The 25,052-nt window shown below is 43.4% G+C and overlaps 1 protein-coding gene and 1 pseudogene across 2 annotated transcripts in view; both read left to right on the top strand.

Annotated features, from left to right (window-relative positions):
* Nucleotides 1–23,583, top strand: part of RAB31 (RAB31, member RAS oncogene family) — a 122,256-nt gene extending 98,673 nt beyond the window's left edge. The window contains exons 6-7 of the mRNA XM_080932846.1: nucleotides 8,788–8,897; nucleotides 20,966–23,583. Coding sequence (XP_080788972.1) covers nucleotides 8,788–8,897; nucleotides 20,966–21,063 — 208 coding nt within the window. The 3' untranslated portion in view covers nucleotides 21,064–23,583. The remainder of the gene's footprint in view (nucleotides 1–8,787; nucleotides 8,898–20,965) is intronic.
* On the top strand, nucleotides 19,169–19,696 carry LOC308432924 (ferritin light chain 1-like; annotated as a pseudogene). Its single transcript has one exon. The product of its transcript is annotated as a ferritin light chain 1-like (transcript).
* Nucleotides 23,584–25,052: the final 1,469 nt, after the last annotated feature.

Here is a 25,052-nt window from a genome sequence, read left to right as displayed (position 1 = left end):
CTGGGTAACACCTTTACACAACAAAGAACCCCTATTGGGTAGTGCTGGCATGTTGAAATTCTGGAGCCCATAGGAACACTGTGTCCTGATCTCCCTCCCCTGCTGAGAAGACTCCCAACACCAGCAGTCAACTCAGGACTTTCTGCCTGAGTCCAAGAGATACAGAAATGGCTGCTGCCCAGAGCTTGTAAATTCTAGAGCTTGGGCCATGAGGAGATTCCCTTTGGTGTTACCTTCACCTCAGAAACCTCTTCCCAGCCCTCTTGGAAGGGTGGGCCAACTTGTATCTCTCTCTCTGAGTTTGCAGTTGACCTTAGCACTAACCACACTTCCTGTTTGGTCTGAATGGCCCCTTCTGACTTCCTCCTCTTTCTGTGGATAGCAACTGAGCTGATTTGTCATCTAGCATTACAAATAATCCACTGACCACTTCTGAGACAGCACATATTTTTTCCCTAACATGGTTCTGTCAGGTCCTAGTGGAGCTACAGGCAAAATCACCTGAGAATTTCTAAAGGTGCAAAGGGATTTTGATTTCCTTCAAAATAATAATTTATATTTCTGATTTCTTCTTTTCCTAGGCATCTTTGTTTATTTGTTTGTTTGTTTGTTTGTAACCGGACATCACTTAATCAAGGCTGGACACTTGAACTTTTTGACTTTATATTATTTTTGAATCTTTTTTTTTGTCAGACATTATACTTGTAATGTTGGATTCTGGGGTGTCAGGCAGAAGAATTGACACTAACTAAAAGCAAACCTTGTCTGTCCTACATAATCAGTTTCAGGCCAGCCTGAGATATGGGTCTAGAGCCTAACTCAAAAACTAAAGGGGGGAAGTTTCAATAGCCTTTATAGTGTTAGGCATTTCAGGCTTGCGTTTAAAGAAGTCTAGTGAGAAGATAATTTGATAGCAGTTACTATGAATAATATACTCCTTCTCCAGATTTGGTCACTCAGAGACAAGAAAGAATTGTGCCAGAATCTTTGCTGTCCAAAATAGGCTGGATCCTGCCACAGCATTACCCACTGTTGGGGGAAATGTCAGAGCTGAGTGGAGGTGGGCCCCATGTTCTCTCCAGCAATGGGTGAGCCAAGCTCCTGGTACATTCTGATGACAAATGACAAGATAATTTTCCTGAAGTTCAGATCTGACCACTAGGTAGTTAACAACTAAAGAAGCAAGAAGTAAGAATTGTCAGTAGCCAGCTGTGCCAGACGCACCATTGGAAACACTGCCTCAGCCAGCTGTGCCAGACGCACCACTGGAAGCACAGCTTCTGCCTTTTCTACTTCTTTTTTCCAGTCTTCGTCCTGACTTCTCAGCCAGCCTATAGTTGGATAGCCCAGCTGTTTTGAAAGGTGTGGACTTGAATAGGTGTGGACCTGAAACCCTGAGTAGTGCTGACAGTGAAGGAACACACAGAATATGGTCAGCTTTGAAAGAGGATAAAGGAGGGATCCCCATCTATACTTTCCAGCTTGTAACTTCTTTGTGGTTCTGTATGCAGCATGGCCTAGAAATTCTATAGGTAGTTTGTACTATCGAGGTTGACTGCCTCATGTCTGTATCTTGACCCAGATTAGCTAGTTTCAGCTTAACTGTTTCAACGCCTGTCACAATGCCCAACATATCACAGACACTCAATATCTGTTGGAGTATTCAAAGCGCTGGATATTAGGGATGAAGAGTCAGCTCAGTGGTTAAGAGCACTGGCTGATCTTCTTGAAGATTTCCCAGCACCCATATGGCAGCTCACAACCATCTGTAATTCCAGTTTCAGGGGATCCGTATCTCTTTTATGGCTTCTTAGGCAACAGGCATGTGTTAGGCATACATGTAGACAAAACACTTACACATACACACATAATTACATGAGCATATTATAGCCCTTCGTAGTCATCATTACAGAAGGCCAGTGTCAGCAGCCTTCCAACCTGTGCCTTGGTTTCCTCTGAAACACAGCCTGGGTGCGTTCTTATCTGTTCGACATTGTAAATGACTAAGTATGTTCTCACCTTGTCATGCAATAGTCATGCCACTCTGACAGAAACCAGTGTCTTATAATCCTGTTCCATTCTGACACAGACCAGAGCTGGTGAGGACTCTGCCCACTGAGAGGTTCCGTAACACATCATTATGCCCTGTTTCAGACTCCACCTGTGGGTTTCTAGTTACTCCCAAATTACCCACAGTTTTGCCCAGCAGACTGGAAATTACAGGGTTCCCAGAACTTCCCTCTGTTGTGTGTTAGAATAAACACAGAAGAGCACTTACTTGGAATTATAGTTCAGTTGTAAAGGTTGCAAAGTCAGAACAGCCAAATGGGAGAGATGCATAGATCACAGTCTGAGGGTCAGGAGAGGCTTCTAGCTCTCTTTGTGTACCACTGTGCCAACAGCTCTGTGTTCACCAACATGAGGCATAGATCACAGTCTGAGGGTCAGGAGGGGCTTCTAGCTCTCTTTGTGTACCACTGTGCCAACAGCCCTGTGTTCACCAACATGAGGCTCTTCAAGCAGGGCTAGAAGTCTGTCTCTAACACCATGGTTGGTTGAATAACTAGCTCAATCCTTCAGTTGTCTATAGGTTCCACACTATCAAATTCTTTGTGGTCAACTGCAGATAATCTTACGTCACTTCCATACTTGCCAATTTGGGGATCTCTGTGTTGGAAACTCCAGGCAAAGACTGCACATGTACTTTTAACTTTAAAAAAAAATGTGTGTGTGTGTGTGTGTGTGTGTGTGTGTGTGTGTGTGTGTGTCTTACTTAGGGTTTCTATTGCTGTTAAGAAACACCATGACAAAGGCAACTCTTATAAATGACATTTAATTGGGGCTGACTTACAGGTTCAGAGGTTTAGTTCAGTATCATCAAGACAGGTGCTTGGCAGTGTCCAGGCAGGCATGGAGCTGGATGAGCTGAGAGCTCTATATCTGGTTCCAAAGGCAAACCAAAACCCTCCAAGCAGCTAGGATGGTCTTAAAGCCCACCCCACAGTGACACACTTCTTCCAACAAGAACACACCTACAAGACCACACCTCCTAATATTCAAACTACCACACTCAGAAAGAAGCAGGACTGACTCAATCAACTTGAAGAGGAGTTTGAGCCAGAACAGCTGAGTTGAACCTGATCACCAGAGCTCAGAAAGAACTAGGAAGGGGCAAGCTTATTTAGCAAGAACATTCCAGGCCTAGATAAGATTATACAGAGGCTAGAAGCTTCAAGGACCAGGCCTGGGTTAGCAGACCAAGGTGGTCAGCCTCTAAAATGACAATTACTATAGGAGAATTAAAAAACAACATTAATAGTGTGCATGTGTGTTCATACATTTTCCTTAATGAGTGTGGAAAGAGAAATGATTCTATATACTATATAAGTTCTGAGGAGTGAAATTGGGATTGGTGACAAGCACCTTTACCCAGTTATCTATCTTGTCCGCCTATGTGCTTTTTATCAAGCATGATAATGAACATATTCTGGTTCTGAATAGTGGTTGGTCCTTCTCTGTACTGGCAGATCGAGACTGCAAATAACCACTTGTGCTGTGGAAGGAAAAAAGACTCCCAGAAGCTGGTCTTACCTCCATATGGGTGCCATGTGACTCACACTCACACATTATACACACACATAAATTAATTAATTAAAATTTAAAAATACAGTACAGGGGTGTAGCTTGGTGGTAAAGTCTAACATTAGTGAGATTGTTTTATCTCCAGCAACACGAACCTGAACATGCCCACATACATTAGAAAATCTAGTTTTAGAGTTCTTGTACGTTTTTTGAAACAGGGTTTCTCTGTGTAGTCCTGGGTATCCTGGAACTCATTCTGTAGACCAGGCTAACCTCGAACTCACAGAGATCTGCCTGCCTCTGCTTTTAAGTGCTGGAACTAGAGGTGTGGCTAGTTTTAGAGATCTTAATTTGATTTTTTTTTTTTTAATTCTAGGATCAGTCAGCAATCCCATTCTCAAAAGGCTCAACACCCACCAGCCAATCAGATCATATTCAGAGAAAATGAAACAAGATATAAAGATGAAAGTGGGGTAGGCCAACTGCTGATTGGCTACTGCTCATAACTGTCGTAGTTGAACATGGCTCAAACAGTTGTGATTGGCTGAGGCTCTGTTTCTTAAAAAGTCAGGCTACAAGCTTTACAAGGCAAGCTGGGTTACAGTTTGGTGTCTGTGAACAAGCTTAAGATGTATGAACGTGTTAAGTGTAAGGGGAACATACTTTATTTTGACCAGAGCATGGTACCCATCCCTCCGTACCATCTTGACTTGTGTGACTGACTTTTTGAGATATTGCATGCACCACATGAGTCTCACTTGTGGTGGTGATGACAGGAAGAACAGCATGCTGGGTGGACACTGGGTGGCTGCATTGTTAGGAGTCTTACACGAAGCAAGTGGGCTCGTGCAAGGGGCCTGGAGGAAATTCTGCTTACACTTCTCATGGTAATGTCATTCTGGGCCAGTTCATTACTTAATGAGATCCATTCTAAGCATGGAAGGAGTTTGGAGTGTGTCCTTCTTCTCTCTCTCTTCGAGAAGAGCTGGCCATATTCAGCTCTCTACTCTCCTCCTTCAGACTGTGTCACACACAGTGATGACCTTCTGCTGCTTCGTCCTGCTAAGCCTGTCCCTTGTGCATTCCAAAATGATGTTGAGGAGGAATTGTTGCTCTATGTGATCTCTATAAGGCTTGTGTGCCAGGTGCCCCAATCCCATACACAGGTAGACAGGGGCACATAACAGCTGGACCTACCTGCTTCAAGTTCAGGCAGAGTCAAGCTCTGCCCTGTATATATAGCTTAATAAAGACTTCAGTATGAAATTTAGTAATAGGCCAACGTGCTAAAGCAAATAGAATAATGCCTTCAGAAACCTTCCTCATGTGAAGAAATTGCCACTAAAACCTCAAGAGTCATCTGTCATAGTCCAGAGGCTCATCAGTTAGGGGCAGCAAATAATAGCCTACAGTGTCTCTGGTGAGGAAGACTCATTGAGTGTCAAAGATAGACTCATCTTCCATCTGACTTAGTCTTGGGACAACGTTACGAGAGGCTAGGGTTAGCAGGCGGCCTTCCTGTAGGCTGCCCTTTGTTTTTGTGTGGTCTGCAATGGGTGAGGTCACTGGCAAGGTTCCAAAGAAGCTTCATCTCAGAATTGCTTCTTGCAGCTGATATGCCTTTTCTGTCATTATTAAATTAATAGAATAATCCCTGGGCATTAGCCTACCCTATTGATCAGATGTCCTGAAGATCAGTATAAAGATGAACTTTCATGAATTAATGGTTTTTAGATGAATTGATGAATCTTCAGAATTACTGATTTGATTCAAATAATTTTAGGAGGAAAGTTTTAAGAGATGGTTTTAATTGTTTGCTAGTAAGATGTAATAAAGTTAGAATCAAGAATAGAATGTGCCTACTCCTCATAATAGAAAGTAAAGGCTGCATAATAAGAACTACAAGCAAGCTTTAATAATTACACTAAAAAGAGAAATAGACTTGGGACAATTTTGTGACCAAAAAAAAACCGTTTAGATCCAAGGATGAAGCCATGGGTGTATACTATGATAAGACAAAGCCAAGTCAAAGCTGTTGCTTTGAACTTATAGGAAGTATATAGAATGAAACACTTCTTTCAACTTAGTATCAACATCCTTCTGTAACTCCCATTTTCTGTAACATTTTATCTATAAGGTAATTTTCTAAAGAACTTTTTGTCTAAGAAGGCATTTTAAAAGCCAGAGAAAAGATAAAAAGTTGTTGGTTGGTTGGTTTGTCTTGGGGGCTCTGTGTCATCCATCCATCCAAATGTATATTTTGTCTGTATGTACATTATATGTAGGTATGTTTATATGTATAAGTATAAATGAATATTTGTGGAGTTGATTGAGACAGACAATCATGCCTGGCATGTACATTATATGTAGGTATATGTTTATATGTGTAACCATAAATGAATACTTGTGGAGTTGATTGAGACACACGATCAGGCCTGGCCAGAGTGTGGGTATATGAATGTATGTATATATGTCTATGCATACTTGCCTGTATAAAGCAGTTTAATTTTTCTTCTTTTCTTTCGTCTCTGAATCATCAAGAGTTAATCAGCCAGGCCACTGAAAGGCTTCATAGAGGACCCGACCCAGGGCTGAGCTCCTAGCAGGACAACTGCCTTTAGTGTGGCAGTTTCTAGTTAGACCCTTCTACAGCTGAGACCTGGGAAGTCCTCCTATCTTATGGCTGGGGTTTGAGTTGCTATTGGTGGTGGGCTTTTTGTTGTTTATTCATCAACATGACAAAAACTAGGGCAATCTGGGAAGAGGAACTTCAATTGAGAAAATACCTGCATCTAATTGGTCTGAAGTCAAATCTGTAGTAATGACTGATGTGGGAGGGCCCAGCCCACTGAGTGGTAGAAGATTGGCAGGCTGAGACACCCATGGGGAGCCTCCTAGTGAGCAGCACTCTTCCCTGGCCTCTGATCAGTTCCTGCTGACTTCTCTCAGTGGTAGAGTGTGATCAGGACATGTAAGCTAACCAAGCCCTTTCCTCCCCAAGTTGCTTTGGTCATGGTGCTTCATCACAGCAATAGAAGCCAACTTGGACAAGTTTCGTGAGGATACACTTTCTCTGACACCTTCTCAACTAGTGAAGGGAGGGGAGAAAAGGGAAGGAGATGATGAGTCTCATCTCTTTTGGCACACTTCCTTTCTACTGTCATTTTATTCAAATGTATTGTCTCTTACCTGCAGCATACAAAGAGCTCCCAGCCTCCTTTATAAGCTCAGCTCCTTAGCCCATTTTGTCTTGTGTTTTCCATTGTTGTCCCTTCCTGTCCTCCAGAAGCCATCAACAAAGAAGGCATGGTGTACCTTCCTGAGTACCTGCCACAGCTCCAGTGGAACTTCTCTGTCTCAGTGCCAGCCACTCTGACTTTCCTTTGTCCCTTCAAACTCTGTTATTTGTGTGTGGGCACCATTTCACCCAGACTTCAGATATGAAGTCTGCTTTTGAGACTGTCAGGAAACAAGTGTACACTTCCTTCTGGGCCTTCTCTTGGTTCACTTACAATCTTCACCTGTGTTCTACTTGCCTTCATGATCATATAAAAATGGTCTTCTCCAAGAAAATGTCACAGACTCATCTTAAATGGATGGGGTTCCACCCTTGCCCTCCTGTAAACTTTGTGTTACAATGTATCAAATGCTTTGGCTTTTGTTGTTATAGTGTATCCAAATGTTTTGTCTCTGTTCTAGCATGTTCAACCTATCATGTAGATCCTCAAAATATGTTTGTCTTAGGCTTCAGAGGAAGGCCTGTATTTAAGAGCCAGTAATAAATATTCACTGAATAAAAACACAAATTCAGAGTGTTACAATGTATGATGTCGTAGGAAGAGCTAAAAGCTCACATCTTGATCCACAAACAGAAAGCAAGAGTGTATGCTGAGAATGGCATAAGTCTTTCAAAACCTCACAGCCTGCCCCTAGTGAGACACTTTCTCCAACAGGACACACTTCCCAGTCGTTTCCAAACAGTTCCATCAACTGGGGACCAAGTGTTCAAACATATGAGCCAATAAGGGCCATTCTCGTTCCTGTTCACTGAGTAAAGAACTAGTTATTCAGTATCACTTAGGAAGTGATGTCCATGGGAAGGTCTACACATGTTTGTTACAGTCACACTGGCTTGGTTTTATATTTTTAATCTGCAATTAGTTGAGTACCTGGATGCTGAACCTTCAGATATGGCCAAACTGTCATGTATAAAACATGTCAAAAGCTGTACTCTATTGCATGCACAGTGTGTTATTGTTAGTGTTGAGTCATGTGATGGAAAATAAAGGTTGAAAGTAGCCTACCACGGTCTGTTTTAGTGTGTAACAGAATACCACTGACTGGATAATTTGCGCAAAATATATAGACTCACAAATCTGGAAGCTGGGAAATTCAGTATCAAGGAGCCAGTAGGCTTTCTGATTCTGATTCCAAGATGGTGTTTGAACTGTCTTATGCTAAGGAAAGGACACTGATTGTCAAGGTGGAAGGGCAAAGAGAAAAATCGGGTTGAGCTCTCTCTTTAATAAATACACTGGCCCCGGCCCTCCAGCTTAATCTTCTTACGGCTCTCACGTCTCAATACGTTCATCATGGCCATTAAGTTTCAGAGTGAGTTTTCAAGGGAGCATCCATCCCCTGGCTCTGCAATCTGGAATGTCCTAGAATATTCATAACCAATACTTAAAACCATTTTCTCTGATGTCCAGAAATCCACTCCTTCTGTGGAGAGTGCACTGTTTTATAAATTTGGGGCTTGTCCCTGGTTGCCAGAGACCAATTACATCTCTTCTTATTCTTCCTCCTCCTCTCTCCTCATTCTCTACTCCCTCCTCCTCTCCCTCCTCTCCCTCCTCTCCCTCCTCTCCCTCCTCTCCCTCCTCCTGCCCCCTTCCCTCCCCTCCTCTTTTTCTTTTTGAGACAGGTTTTCTCTCTGTAGCCTTGGCTGTCCTGGTACTCACAGTGTAGACCAGGCTGGACGTAAACTCACAGAGATCTATTTACTAGGATTAAAGCTGTGTGCTACTGTGCCTGATAGAAACCAGCTTCTAAGATGCACCCATCCTAAAGTTTTCAATGCTTGAGAAGTGATTACATTGTTATTCTATAGGAAAGCAAAGGTTTCCACAAGTGCTGTTTGTTTGGCCTCCTGACTTTTCGTGTTTTATAACCAGCACTCACATTTTGTTTGACCTCTTTTTCTAGGGAGGTGCCCCTGAAGGATGCTAAGGAATATGCTGAATCCATAGGTGCCATCGTGGTGGAGACAAGTGCAAAGAATGCCATCAATATTGAGGAGCTCTTTCAAGGGATCAGTGAGTGCCACAATTGCGTTCTCAGCCCGACTTAGTACGCTCTGGGGGAGTAAAAGGCCAGCTTTTCATCTGTGTGAATTTGTCTGATGCTGTCAGTGAACCCCACAGTCTGGCTGAGGTCACACTGTGCGCCCTGCAGCTATGGCTGCATTTACACTCCTTCTGTTCGTGTCTGTCTGCCTTCCTTCCTTTCTTTCTCTCCTCTTACTTCCTTTTTTTTTTTTTTTTTTTTTTTTTTAAGAAATATGATGGCTGGCTTTAATTTTCTTCTTAAAATTAGTTTTAATTGAAATTAAATTATCACTTCCCAGCTTCCTTTTCTCTCTCAAGCTTCTCCCAGATTCTCTCCTTCCATCCCCTCCCATATCCCCCACTATTTCCAAGTTGATAATCTTTTTTTCATCGTTATTATCCCGTGCATATGCATACATATGTGTATACTTGTACCTATAAATACAACTTGCTGAGTTCATTTTTTTTGTATGGACATGGTTTCAAGGCTGACTGCTCTGCATTGGACAACTGACAAATGGGCTGATTCTCCCTCCCCAGTGATCATTATTTGAAATTTCCTGTCTGGCTAGGACTGTCCTCCCCTCGATGCTGCAGATATTTCAGTATTGTTTATGTGGCCATTTCAGAGAGAGAGACTATTTTGCCTCAGACTTCCTAACTGTCCCTAATTCTGCACCTTACACTGTTCCTCCTGTTTTGTGGACCAGTATAGCACAACTGTTGCAAGAACAGAGTATATACTTGGAATCATGTGCTCTGAGGCAATGCATTTTGTATTTTGATGGTGGAAATGAAGTAGATGGTGTTGTGGTAGAAGTTTAGCCATTAAATCAAGTGACTCTAAGCACAGTAAAAGGACCTTTGAGTGATTTATTTTGCTATGTAATCGTTCACATAAAATGTTTTCCTCTCATGTGACCTGTAGTTGGGAACTGGGCAGAGGCTTTCTGTTATTCCTATTCTTGAGAAGTGACAGCTTTGGGTCAGGCTGTACCTCTCCTTCCTTATGGTGTTTTCCCATGGATGACTCACCTCAGCTGTTTACCTCGGGTGGGTGTGCTGGCACATTTGTCTGCAGCTGTTCAGTTCCAAGCACACCAGAAGTCACCTTTATAAACTCTGGCCATAACGTGTTCTAGCTTCCACCAGAAAAATACCTACTGACCATAAAACTGAGCAAAGCCTTGGTTGGTCAGTATGTTATCAGAGGCTGGGAGAAGTCTCCCTATCAGCTGAGGGCTTCGTAGGAACCCACTATAGAAGGATCAGAACACCTTTCAGTCATCAGCTGTGCTTAGAAAGCCTTAGCTCTGGTCATTTCCAAAGGCACTCGGCCCACTCACTGGGATTCTGTGCCTAGGCTCACTTTCAGTTGAGTTTAAGGCTAGTAGCTCTCAGGTTCCAGCTACTTTACATTTTCCTGGTTTCCATCCATTACTCTGGATTCTGAGAACAGCAGAGAACCTTTGGTTTGTTTGCATTGGCCTGAAGGAGAATTCACGGCACTGGAGAACTCTGACCTGAATTACTTCCACTGTGTGCAAGTGTGCAAAAGAATGCTCAGCCTCTCCGCTGCCACCATGGTAACTCTGCTGCTTCCCTTCCATCCACCTCCATGAGAATCCCCTCACCCCTCCCTCAGCCCTACCCTCACCTCCCCACCCGCTGATATTTACTCGTTCAACAGAGAAACCACAAGCTCACTGGGCTGAATGGTTTCTTGGCCGGCTCAGCTGTGGTTTGGTGTTGGGCACCCATGTTCTCACATCTCAACCATTTCTTGTGACAGACTGTGAGAACACATGCTTTCTGTGCTGTGTCGCTCCGAGAGACTGTGAGAGGTTTCACCCAAACTTGCTACCCTGAGCCCTTTATTGCCCTGTAGTAAGCCAATTCTTATCCAGGGGTGTCAGGTTTTTCTGGTACATGCACTTGTTAAACATTTTCTTTTTAAAAATGTGTTTTGTTGTTATATTTGTTTTATTTTTTGAGACAGGGTTTTGCCCTGTAGCCAAGGTTGGCTTTGAACTTGTAACAATGCTCTTCCACAGACTCCTATGTCTTGGGATTATAGTCAGCACAACCAGCTGCAGACAGTTTTAATGAGCTGCCCCAAACCGTTACCCACAACGTCTCTGCCTGTACGGCTTGTCCTGTTTGGTAGAGCCTGCTCTTCAGTGTGAGCTCCTTGAGACAAGGCAAGGCAGGGATCACATAGGAAGCTCTGTTTTTTTTGTTTGTTTGTTTGTTTTTGTTTTAATGTGCATTAAATTCACCTCACATGAGGAGACCCTCTGAGCTTGATGAAAGTCATTATTAATTTTTTAAAAGTCTAGTAAAGACATCAAAGAAAATAAAAAGCCTAGATATTGAGTACTGACACCTCAAAAAGATTTCTTTTTATAACTCAACCATCCTAAATCTCTGTCCATCCCAGGGGTCTTTGTGGGTTGCAGTGATAAAGGTTCTGAATACTTCGTTCCTCACTTCTGGTGGTCTGCTTCACCTAGAAAAACAAGTCTTTTGTGTAAGCATGGAGTAATTGCAGCTTCCCTATCCCAAAATAAGCCCATGTTTTCTCTTCTTCATGTCAAATAAACAAATGTTTGTTTCTGTGTCTTATTCTTTAGTTATAAACACTTAGCAAAGGAAGCCTATAGATGAGTAGTGGAGCCTCCAGTCATCCCTCTATATGTTATCTGTCTGTCTCCCCTCCACTGCCATACTGTCTGTCTCTGTACCAGCATTATCCATCTGTCCAGTTGTCACTATCCTCTGATCTATTTTCAATCTCTTTTCATTATTTCTAGCTCTCCACCTCTATCCTACTATGTCCATCTCTGTTGATCCATCTGTCTGTCTGTCTGTCTATCACCTCTACCCATCTACTTCTAGCTCAGTCTCTCTCCACTGTGTCTATGAGCTCCGGCACCTCCCTCTTTCAGGCGAATTGCTTCAAAATGGGGTTTTATACCAAAGTACAATTTTGCCTACAACTGAGTAGACTGCAGCAGACCTCATGAGTTTCCTTTGCACTGTCCCAACTTACATTACACACGCTCCTACCCAAGCTTAAAATAGAGCTGTAGACTGCTGATGCCTATGCTCTAGAGGCAGCGTGGCGGAGACAGACATGCCCAGGAGAAAAGATACAATAAAACCAGGAAAGAGCAGTGAGGATAATAACAGCCCATTTAAAAAGGTTGTGCTCACAAAAATTAATTCACACTGACTTGGATGAAGATTCAAACGCCTTTCTGATTTATTCTCATGGTGTTCATACACCAGAAATGAACAACTAGGTTTTCCAAGAGGAAGCCAGTACACCTTTGAACTGCAAACTCTTCACCAAAACGTTATGGCAGTTAAAGGGTCCCTGCCACTGCCTGTCCTGGCTGGTCCAGGCTGTCTGTTCTGTGCTGCTGCATCCCTTGGTGTCTGTTCCTTCAGATGCCATTCTCTGAGGTGAGGCATCATCTGCTTTGTCCTGTTGTGTGTGGCTCACTCTCTCCTCATGGTTTTGTTCAGGGGCTTTTTATTGTTTTTCTTGGCTAAGGGAATAATTGTACACTTGATTTTCTTTTTAAAATGGTACAAGACAACACAGAGACTGTACTGTTACTGCTCAGCTGTTGCAGTGCTGAAAACCCAGAACAGATGGTGTTGATACCTTCGGGAGCACTGTGCAGTGCTCTGCTTTGGAGGAGAGAGGATGCAGATGCTGTAGATGAGGTCCCTGCACTTCAGCCCTGCTCCTCAGCTCTTCCTTGTATGGCTGCTGACCCTGGACCTTCCTTCTCCTTTTGCAAACCGCATTCCACTCTCCCTTGTATGAGCCTTGAGCAGGCGCTAATTGATGTTCTCTTTGCCATTTTGACATGTGAATGTGCTCTGTCTTCCCATGATCCTCTAAATGTCTGCCCCTACATGTATGTTCTCTAGCAGCAGACATTTTCTCACGGTGTTCGTGAAGCTGACACTGGTAGACAATATAGAACTCAACCCACATCCGTATCACACAATATTCCAGAAAGTAAGGTTTTTATGAGCTCACTAGATTAAAAGAAATGTAATTATTTTTCTGTGGTGACTTATGTATGAATAATATCAACAATTTGGACAAGCCTAGACTCTCCTGTTTTGATTATTCAAAAAATATATGGTGTGCACCTTTATGAATTTGATATCATGCAAGACATCATGGTGGACAACAGACACTGACAGTAAGACCTGTGGCACCAAAAGTCAAGGACTATAAGAGAGGGTGACAGGTAGGGACTTTAGACTGGGAAAGAATATCTTCCCAAGGAAATGGTTAATCTGCAGCTTCAGATTTACTGAAAATCACAGTAGTTAAGTCCCTGCAATGGGAGCTGATACGTGGGATCAGCTGGGGGCAGAAACAGGGTCTTGTAATGAGGAAAGGGTGTGATATTCTCAGTGCAATGCAAAGCCCCATCTATGTTTTAGGCAAGTTAACATTTACAAAGACACTCCTCCTCCTTAGAAGAAGAGACTTCAATCAGTTGGGATAATCAATGAATCTAGGATAGAGATAATGAGAGCTCAATGGATGTACCAGTGGGAGCCAGACCTCAATGCTGTTGGCTCTAACAGCCCGAGGATCTTTTCTTCAGATGAAGCCATAATATTCATTCAGGCTTCAGAAAATAATTTCAGGGTGGGTCAGCACAGGGACCATTGTTGGAAGGGCTAAAGTGTGTGTTAACTCATTGATGTCCCCTCACTGTGTTACCATGAGGATACCATCTTGTGACTTGCTGTGTTTTATAGCTGGTGGGTTAGAGGCCAGAATATGGAGTCTGGGTTGTTTCTGTCTCCTGACTTTGTACAGCAATTTTCTGGTAATATTCTCCACAGTCAGAGAAAACAGGAAATGACTAAACTGCACCAAAATTGAGACATAGTTTGTTTTTTTTTAAATTGTGGTACACTAACATAAACTAGTGATTTAAAGTAATGATGTGAATCTTGTTACTGACCTAAAAAGACAAATTGTGAAACAAATACTACAGAGTAGTTTATATAAAATCCTGATTTTATATTATCAAACTATGCAACATATAATGATAAATAATACATTCTCCAGAAATTCTGTTTCTTATAAGGTTGCCTGTTAAGTTGTTAACCATGGCGACTTTGTAACAGTGCATTCCAGGCAACATTAGAAAATTATTTTATTATAGAAAATGTAAAACTTATAGTATATAAGTAAATTTAATCATCATGTACACATAACCACTCAACTTGTCCCATTTCTTTCCTGTAGCTCCCCACCCTATATTGCTTTAAAGAGAGTTTCATCAGTATTATATGTAAATATTCTGAATCTAGTTTTTAACTATTGTTAGATAAACAGGTCAGTTTGGTGGTTGTCAGGTTGAGGGAAAGGTCTAGTTAAGTTTCTATTGCTATGATAAATACCATGACTGGAAGCAAAGTGGAGAGGAAAGGACTTACTTCATCTTACAGCTCATAGTCCATCTTGAAGGGAAGTCAGAACAGGAGTTCAAGGAAGGAACCTGGAGGCAGGAACTGAAACAGAGGCCATGGAGGAACACTACTTATCAGATCCCGCCTTCTGACTTACTCTTTTCTTTCCTATACATCCTAAGATCACCTACTGAGGGATGTCACTGTCCACAGTAATCTTCTTACACATAATCAATCAATCAGTCCATCAATTGTCAACCAATAAGTGTTTACAGGCTTGTCTATAGGCCAGTCTTATGGGGGCATTTTCCTAGCTGATAGTCCTCTTCCAGATGGCTAAAGGACAGGAGGAACTAAGGCAAGGAAATGACTGTGTGTTGTTGTAATGATGAAGACATGTCATTAGACACTTATCAAAATTCACAGAATGTAAAACCAAGAGAACCCTATGCAAAAACTGAAGGTTGTAGCTAGCCATAGTAGGTTAATATTAGCTCGTCTGTTGGAACTGGCATTTTATACTAATGCAAAAGAATAACAAAGGAGCTTTGAGCTGAAGACAAGAAGCATACAGGAGCTACACTGCCCAATCTTTGTAAACCAAAAATTTGTTTTAGAAAAAGCTTATCACTTTCAAGAGGGAACGTGGTGCTGGGTTGGGGGTGGGGAGGCTTTCATTTTTTTATAGCAGAAGTCTTTTTATTGATGTCACTCCACTGAAATCTGTCACTTGGGATGAAGTCACTGGGTTGGTAGCCAATAGGAACAGCTCCCCTTTTTGCTCTCTTCTTGGTAACACAGCCATGGCTTTCTCTGCCTGAATATTCCCCCCTAATTTTTCTCTTTTATTAAAACCAGGATATATGTTAGATATTGTTAAGAGATATTGTTATGAGGCCTTCTCTGGCTCCTTAGACTCATTTACCTTCCAGATCTGGGGTTCTCTACTTTCATCTTCTCATTCCCACCCAGTTGTGGGGTCTTGCCTGGCTTCTCCGTATGGATTTCTTTGCCCCTCTTCTTTCTGTCTTTTCTTGTTTCCTTTGTTTGTTGTTCTCATCATCCTGGGCGTGAGCTTTCTATGGGTTTCCTTACCAAGGGCACCATCTGTCTCCTAGTCTGTTCTGGTCCTTTCGAGCATCCAAACTCACTCCTCACGTCAGAATCTTTATCCTAATAGTAAAAGTTTTCTCCGGGCCAGGTGTTGTGGTGCACACTTAATTGTCACACTCCTGTAAAGGTAGGTGGATCTCTGGAAGTTTGAGGCTAGCCTAGTCTACACAGTTAGTTCCAGGACAGTCAGGACTACATAGAGAGACCCTGTTTTAAAAAGCAAAACAACAATACAAAACATTTTTTTTTTGTATTGTCTCTGTTGTAGTAACCAGAGGACAGTTGCTAGGAGTGAGCTCTGGTCATGGATGAGCCACTGCAGTGTTCCACAAAGAAACCTTATCCCCACCGCTGAGTCTTTGAGGCCATTATCAAGAAATAAGTTCTGGCAAGCCCTAGCAACCTTGATCAGATCACCAATCTGGAGGATATAGAGAGTCAAGATCAGAAACAGTCATATAACAACTTCTAGACACACTTGACACTGAAGGAAAGAGCCAAGCCTTTGTAGAATGGATAGAAAGAAGAGCGACAGGCAGCAGAACTGTCACAGAGTAGCTGGAGCACACAGGAAGTGGATGCCAGAGTACATCAGTCGTGAGCAGCTGCAGGAAAGCATACTGCTTTATTCTGTGTGTGTGTGTGTGTGTGTGTGTGTGTGTGTGTGTGTGTGTGTGTGTGTGTGTTAGTTAGCTGGCCTAAGTCATAGGTTTGGAATTTATTTCCATATTTTGCATTCCTGGACTAATAATTTTCAGGAAAACAGGATGGTGGTGGGGTCTTTTAAACTTCTCCCCCAAGAGAATCTTACATAATCTGAACTGTGTTAAAATAAACACTCTGGGCTAGTATTCATGTTCAAGAACAGCTTGTTGTGGAGGTGGCATGGTTGGGGAAATTCTGTAGGAATAAAAACATCCAGAGGACACTTCATCCTGTCCAGATGTTGACACACATTTCAACTCAGTTCTGTGTCCAGGTAAATAAAATCCTGTGTTCTGAGCACATCTCCTTGGTGCAGAACGCTGTGACCAATTTCCAGAACCATTCCTTTGCTTGAGAACAGTGACCCAACAAGTTCTGAAGGCCTTGGAGCACAGTACAGGAGCTGGGAGTCTCCACAGTGCTGTTTGCTTAGCTCTTGAAGGGTGTTTGTTGATATTCAGCTCTTCTCTGTCCTGCTTTAAAGTGGGCACCCTTCATTTTTCTCACACTGTTTGATATGGAACTATGTGATGTTCCCAAGCCGAGTGGTCTCCAGACAAACAGGAGACCCTTCTAACTGAACCTTGAGACCCAACCATGCCTCTTGGCCATGAACATTAGGCATTTCTTCCCAGGCGAAGACCTCCCAGTCCTGGCCAGTACCCACTGCTGCCAGGAATCCCCATTATTGTCCCAAGTCCCTTACACATTAGTAATGACATATACACTGTGTGGGAGTTGTCAAATTTACTGTCTCTTATGCTCTATAATGGAAAGAAGAAGAGCTCAGGGAATTTACATAACTGGTCCAGGCGTATTTAACTGGGTAAAGGACTCTCAAATCTCAAAATGGCTTCTATCCGAAGATAACAATGAAGTCTGAAGGATCCAAATTCATTCTCTCTCTGAGAAATACAGCAGTTCTCCTCATGCATGGTGTCAGTGGCATCCACAACCTGGAAACACTAAATGGAAATCCCAGAAATAAAAAAATTCATGTCTTAACAACTTTCAATACAACCTTCTACTATAATTGTTCTAATTTATGATTTGTTACTATTGTAAGTCTCATAATATATCTAGTTTACAAGTGAAACTTTATCATAGGTATATTAAGTATAGGGGAAAGTATGATATCTAAGCATTTGGTATTCTTCAGTGTTTTCAGATGTCTGCCTGGGGCTTGGTCTTGGAACATATCTTAGTAGATTAAGGGAATGTAGCATGGGAGAGAATCTACTCACTCAACAAATAAGTTAAAAAGACTGGAAACCCTTCCCCACCCACGCCACCTGTAGTCTGCCAGAGAAAAGTCCATGCCATGTGAATGAGTTCTGAAGGATTCAGAAACCACTGAACCCATGCTTCTAGGTCCACATTTCTCCCAGCTTGCCAGCCCACTCCCGAGCCCCGGAGCCTCTCTCTCTCTTTCTTAATAAATGATCCCTGCTTTTCTTGCTGACCATGGGTACTTGATGCAATACCTTATCCCTGGACACAGGAAGCGGGGCACTTCAGTGGGTGCCTCTATTACCCAGCTCTGAGCCTACAGCCGGAAAAACATTGTATCTTATTCTCATAACGGATGCTTCAGAGCTCTGAGCCTACAGCAGGAGAAACATTGTATCTTATAGAAGTGAGGCTTCAGAGAACCGAGAACCGCAAAAGCATGGGTAGGTGAAAGGAGCCAGGTTTGACAGCTGGTTCAAAAACCTTGCAAAGGAATTTGAAACCCATGAGAGGAGGCTGTTTGCATATAGTGGTCAAAGCCTGTCGAGTATGTGGCTGGAAGATGAGAGAACAGGAGAGATGGAGGAAACATGGGAGTGTGGACAGATGGACACCCTGCACTTCTAGTGTGTTCACAAGGTGCACTTTGTTTCTAGGTTTCCACAGTCTGTTTAATAAACATCACAGTTATATACTTCATCTATCTTTGGAGCAATTTACACAGAATTATGAAAGGCACACAATGGAGGCCTCAAGGGCACATGCAAGTTAGCTAGGTTGGTGTTCACATTAGGCAAAGCCAAAGTGTCTGACTCAGGACCTGTGTCATTGTCATAGGTACTAAATTTTAAGATCCCGTACTTACAAGTAAACAATTCTCATCTTTTAAGTCATCCATAATGTACCAGTGTGAATTATAGTCTTATCCAAAAAATTCAGACGCAAAAAGTGAAACCCTTGTAAAATAGTATTTATCTACATGAGTCTGTAGCTTGATGATGTTAGGCCTCTCAACATAGGGCTGGCCTGAAGAGCAGGCAGCACTTAGTTTGGGTGGGTGAGACTGAAGTAAATCCTCAGGGCCAGGTGCTGGCACGTTAGTCTTTATTACTACTTTAGGTTGACCAAGTATTAAATAGATAGACAAAAACGTTCCTTTCAATTGTGACTACAGTTCAGGAAATGTCTTGAATAAAGAAGGGCAATACTGACTGTCCTGTTGTTTCTGCTAAGCTCTTCTTGGGAACAGCCTACAAACCTCTGTATAGCTTGCTGGCTGTGTAGCATGGCAGATGAATCTGTCAAAATTGCTGGAACTTTCCATTCAGTCTGTCAGATGTTCATTTCTTCTGTTCACCTTGAGTCAAATGCCAGAGGCATTCGCTTGTCTGTGTGCCTGAGCTTTGCAGAGTATCTGCATCACCCACCCTGCACAACGCACTAAAGCCTGAAACCGTATCTCGCCTCTTATGCCAAAGGCCTCCAGCTTCCAGGTTCTTTGGCTCTGTACTTGGTCCAAACAAGTAGCATAAATTTGCCTTAAAAACAAAAGAGCAGCAGGGCCTTTAGGTCCCGTGGGTCTGTGTCTTGCTTCAACAGTGTTTGAACGGAACAGACCCGGGGGCTCCCATCTTAGCTTCTAGCTGCCCTACAAGTCTCTCCAGTCGCAGCCTCCGGGACCATCTTCTTGCCGTCTCCGGCTCCTAGGACCAACCAACACCGTCTTCGCGGTCTGCCCCGTACTCTGACCAGCCATGACTTCTCAGATCCGTCAGAATTATTCCACCGAAGTGGAAGCTGCCGTGAACTGACTGCCTGGTCAACCTGCACCTGCGGGCCTCCTACACCTACCTCTCTCTGGGCTTCTTTTTCGATGGCGATGACGTGGCTTTGGAGGGCGTAGGCCACTTCTTCGGAGAATTGGCCAAGGAGAAGACGCAAGAAGCGTCTCCTCAAGTTGCAGAACGAACGTGGGGGCCGTACACTCTTCCAGGATGTGCAGAAGCCATCTCAAGATGAGTGGGGTAAAACTCTGGAGGCCATGGAAGCTGCCTTGGCCCTGGAGAAGAACCTGAACCAGGCCCTCTTGGACCTGCATGCCCTGGGTTCTACCAGCGCAGACCAGCATCTCTGTGACTTCCTGGAAAGCCACTTCCTGGATAAGGAGGTGAAACTCATCAAGAAGATGGGCAGCCACCTGACCAACAGCCAGTGCAGACTGCGTGCCCCAGGGATCTCTGGGCGAGTATCTATTTGAGCGCCTCACTCTCAAACACGACTAGGAGGCCTCTGTGCCTTCCAAGGGGCTCCTTCCTCTGCTGCACTAGCCGCCTCAGGACCTCCACCCGAATGAACCTCTAAAGCCACTAGGCCACTTTGTAACTGCCCTGGAGCCTCTACCAAGTCTTAGACCAAGAAAAAAATAAAGTTTTTGAAACAGAAAAAAAAAAAAAAAGCAAAGCATTTGGAAATAATTTCTCCTGTAGTCAGCTGTCGGGTTTTGATGTTGTTGCTTGTTTGTTTGTTTGTTTGAATCTTCCATTTTAGAGCTAGCATTCCATGTCCTTTTTACAGGATACATAGAGAAACAGAAGAGAGAAGTAAAGAAAAAGAGACCATTGGTGGAACATAGGGTTAAGGATCCACTGAAAATCCAGATGTGGGTTATAATAAGAACCACTGTTTAGTCACCATGGCCTTCAGCAATGTCCCAAAAAATGGTGGTGATTGTGGCCATTCCAAGACTTTCTAGGAGGGACTCATGATGAGTCTCTAATAGCAATGAGACTGCCTGAGCATGCTGTTTCCAGACGTCCCTGTCTCTGTGGACATGAAGTTTCCGTGCCACACATTCCTCCTGCTTCACACACATAAGCCAGTGGTTCCTAGTACAACCCCAAGACCTGCAGCCATTAGTAAGGTCCATCCAAACAAACCCAGACCTTTAGCTGTTGCTACTCCCTCATTCTCTTTGTCTTTTTATGCTTTTATTTGTGTTTATTTACAAAAGTTAAAATCCAACGAATAAAATAAGGTGGCATGTACACGACATTAGGTACTGCCTCCTGTGAACCACATCCTAAGGGCCTTGACGCTGACGAGCCAAGGCCCTCACAGAACAGGACTGGTAAGGTGCATGTCTGACCACGGTAGTTCTACTGGCAGAAAATCTGAAGTGCTCACTCATACAAAGTCGAGTGGCTCCATGGGAAGGCCGAGGCTCTGAGTGATGGAGGGGTCAGGTGGTTCTGCAGAGTACGATCCCTTCTCCTGTTCTTGGGATATCTGCATGGTCAGGAAGCTGCTGATAAATTCCCTCAGCCTTTTAAACTTGAGTTTGACCCCATGCAGAATTACTGGGAAGAAAAGAAGGGAAAAAGTGAGAACAGGGGAAAAGGAAGGCTGGAGGAACGGAGGGGAAAGAGAGGGGTAGTGAAGGAAAAGAGGAAGAAGCTAGCCCCTCCCCCAAATACTGGTATGCATTGTACCCAAACATGCTGACTTTTTAAAATAAGAGAGTTTCAATCATGGCCTCCTCTTCTCTCTCACAGGCCGGCAGATCCCACCCTTGGACCCCCATGAAAATGGCAGCAGTGGAGGGATCAAGCTGGGGAACCAGAGTTTGCAAGCTGGCCGGCGGTGCTGCTGAGCCAAGGGCATAGCATACAGACCAAGAAGGAAGGAGCCAAAGCCTTTTCTCGTGTCCTGTGCGCACAGAAGGACCCCGCCCACAGGGCTAGCTCTGCCTGCTGGAGAGTATGCAGCATTGGGAAGACCGGCAGAATGCTGAACAGGGAAGTGTCCTGAAAAAAATTGTAGAAATCTCTGGAAAACTCACTGTACCATTGCAATATGGACTTCGGTTTATAAAATGCACACAGCAAGGCTTGTACTTTCTAGGTAATAGGTATAGTTGCTGTTTTTGTTAAAGAAGTATTAGAAAATTTTTAGATTTGTCTGAAAATCTCAGAATGCTGTTTTTTGTTGATTTCCTATGTCACCTGGTCAGATGCCAATAATGTCTCCAGGGCCAGGGCCTTCCTTTCTGGCCAGTTCACCAAAAGGCAAAGGCTAAATAGTAGGTTAGCACTTAGCTGGCATTGGAAATAACCCTCCTTTTCTGAGGGAAATCAGAGATGCATAGCTGGACCATTGCTCAAACTGAGAAGTGGTCTCCTGTAAGAGAGACAGAAGTTGGACTAGAAACCACCATCCCTGTTTTTCTTCATTTATCTGATGAATATTTTCCTAAGGTATGGTCATCCCTAAAGCAACCCAATCAGACTAATATAATTTTGGGGTCGGGAGGCCCTGATTGAAATAATTAAGTAGTTGCTGTGTAAGCAGTGGTGGCTGGAAGACATTGGGGTATCCCCAGCATGCATCCCCCATTGCACTGAGTTTCTACTCATGGGGATGATTACTTCACAGAGCATTAGGAGATAATGTCATGATGTCACATCTAGAAATGTTTGAGCCTAAATTGTAGGGCAGACTTCTATTCATAGAGGCTAATCATAGATTGCAGCAAACCAGTCAGAGGAACCCCAAAATTCTGGACCCCCTAAAGGTATAAAATCAGAACAAGTCCCTTAAACTTTGCCACCTATGGGGGAAAAGGCTGTTAAACAGCCAGTGCCAAGTTCCAGTCATAGACAGTGCTTGTCAACTCCAGGATGTAGGCTTCAACATAGTCTTCCTGCTTCTGAATCTTAAAATGCAGGGGATAGCAAATACTTGTCTTGATTCAAGAGTGTCCCTAGATGTCCCATAGCAGGCACCTCAAACACTGTTAGCAAATGGCATCTCTATCTCATGCCAGGGCCTTCTCAAGACCATCAATGCCTGTCCCGTATCTCCAGCATCACTGTGACAGGATTCCATGTGCTGGAAAAGATATTCATTTACTCACTACAGGTCAAACAAACAAAGAACAATTGGGTTAAAGTTAAAATGGCCTCTCTCCAGCTAGTGTCAAGCTTATTTTTGAACCTTTCCCCGTTTGGGGGTAACTTTTGCTGGGAGCTTATATTTACCTGCCTGTCTGTCTAGATTTCCAAGCCAAAATGGTACCATTCCCAGAAGAGAATGCTGCAGCTTTGGACTGAGTTTGCAGTGGTTGAGTTTTGCTTGAACTGTCTGGGCTTCCCCTTGGCAGTGAGCTGCCCTGGGTGGATTGGAGAAGCATGCAAGGGCAGGATACCTTGCTTTTCCCAGCTGTATTGCCATGGTCAGTATCAAAGCCATGCAGAGGGTAAGTCTGCATATGTGCCACCGGAATGAGTAAAAAGAGATGTGGTACTTGGGCACAGAAATATTTACACCATTTTGGGCCTTTTCTGCAGGTAGGTGTGGATGTTTCTCTCCCCTTGGCTTGGCATCCTTTGGGAATGTTTTAACAATTGACCATAACAAATACCTAGAAATGACAATTGATCCAGACATAGGATGTAGTGTCCTTATGGTTACTCCCCAAATTCCCTTCCCAACCCCCATTTTCTTATCTCTCACAGGTGGCGTGTTTGTATATGTGTAAATATGATTTTTATGTCAGCTATACCTACATGTAATCCACTTCAGAGTGGCTGTGTTTGGCTCACGACCTTGTGTCCATAAGTGAAGCACAGATTGTCAAAAGGATTCTTTCTTGTTAGGAGTCCTGAAGGACAGTGTAAGGGTTGTGCAAATGTTTTACACAGGTACAGAATCGACTCACCATTTTTCATTAAAAGTGGTATATTAGGGTACTGGATATGATGTCATCTTGCAGACTAACCTGCATTCTAGCTAACAGCATGGGCTGTACCCCAGTGAGGGAGGTTCGGAGGATCCAAATGTTTCCTCTGCCATCATGGTCACGGGTCTGCATAGGCTTCTTGCTTCTCCAGACGTTCTGAGTGAGGGTAAGCAGCCAGCAGTCAGCAGTGCTCACCGGGACCCAGCTTTCATGCTGTCACACAGACTGTTGCCCTTTCCAGTGTTTTTGTAAAGGGTTTCCACTTGGGCTGGACCCAGGTTTGCACCTAGAAGATCCCTCTGCAGACACCTAGGCCCTTCACACCTTGTACTCCATTCTGATAAAGCGTTTTGGTCGGCACTCCTTTGTATCAATTGCTTTTGATTTTAACCCATTGGTATGATTCATACTAATAAATATTTTTAAGTTTTACTGAGTATCCTTTTCTTATTACAATCAGGAAGATGATTATTTACAAGTCAACTCAGAATAAAGAGAAACATGTACATAAATCCTGGGTACGGAAGGGGATCCACTGATGCTCTGGTTACAGTAGCTAATTGTCCTCTTGTCGGAAATAGATCGATGAAATAGGGCTTGGTCACATGATCAAGGATGATCACATGATCAAGGCTGTGGGGAGGGAGAAATGCATTATCTATAACACATCACCAGACATCTCTGAGCAGAGTGAGAATGCCAGGCAGGCTGCATGCCTTGGGGGAGCCATTCATAGGAGTCTGTGGACCAGCCTTCAGTAGCTGTGTACTGCACACCATGGGAAACGGAACCATGGTCCTGGATGCGTGAATAAAGACAATGGGGTATAATAATGATTTATTGATGTGTGGATGGAAGTAGGAGCATAAGAAGGAAAAGCAGCAGCTTGTGAAGAGGTAAGACACGACACCAAAACAGGTCAGAGGTCCACAAGAGGCACATAACTATCAGCAATTTTTATTTGTTTCATAACAGTCAAAAGCCAGTGCCCAGCAGGGTCAAACATTCCTTTAATCTCAGAACAGGAAAAACAAAGGCAGGTGGATCTCTGTGAATTCTACTGCCAGCCTGGTTTATGCAGTGAGTTCCAGGCCAACCAGGGCCACATAGTGAGACCCTGTCTCAATAAGTAAATAGATAAATAAGTAAATAAGTCTGAATCCAGTGTGACAAAATAACAACATTTGATAAATTCTAAGCATGTGTTTGAATAGTCTCTATTTTTCCGGTGTCAGTCCTTTCCAGAGACGGACGGATATGGAGGTAAGAAGCAAGAGTTAAGCTAACTTCTCAGTGTTCTAGAAAGATCTTGAACAACACCAGCGTCATGGAGCTCACCACACTGCTGTCTTCTCAGCTCTCCATCTGCCTGGTGGGACCACACTTTCTCATGCACACCAGTGGGGCTGTGTCTTCCACATACAGCTTTTGTGCACACCAGTGGGGCTGTGTCTTCCACATACAGCTTTTGTGCACACCAGTGGGGCTGTGTCTTCCACATACAGCTTCTGTGCTGAATAGATGAAAGGTTCTGTGTCTTGTGTTCTCTGTGACTGAGAGGCACCACAAGTATACTGGGAAGTTGCTCTGGCTATACACAATTAAACAATAGGAAACAATCTACTCTGACTGGAAAGATGGCTCACTGAATAAGAGTGCTTTAGAGGTAATCATAAAGACCTGAGTTTGGACCCCCTGCACCCATATAAACCCTGTTACCCCAGCACTGGGGGACGGAAATAGGAAGCAGTAAACTAGCCCAGCAGAAACTAGGTTTCAGGTTCAGTGAGAGACATTGTATCACAAAAAGAAGATGAAGGACAGAGAAGGATGCCTGCTATCTTCTTATGTCTTCTACATATATGTGCATGGGTGAGCACACATGTGAATGCACACACATG

Source organism: Micromys minutus, assembly GCF_963924665.1.
Source record: "Micromys minutus genome assembly, chromosome: 19".
Taxonomy (NCBI): Eukaryota; Metazoa; Chordata; class Mammalia; order Rodentia; family Muridae; genus Micromys; species Micromys minutus.
Note: the sequence above shows the minus strand (reverse complement) of the source record. Positions and strands in the feature narration are given on the sequence as shown.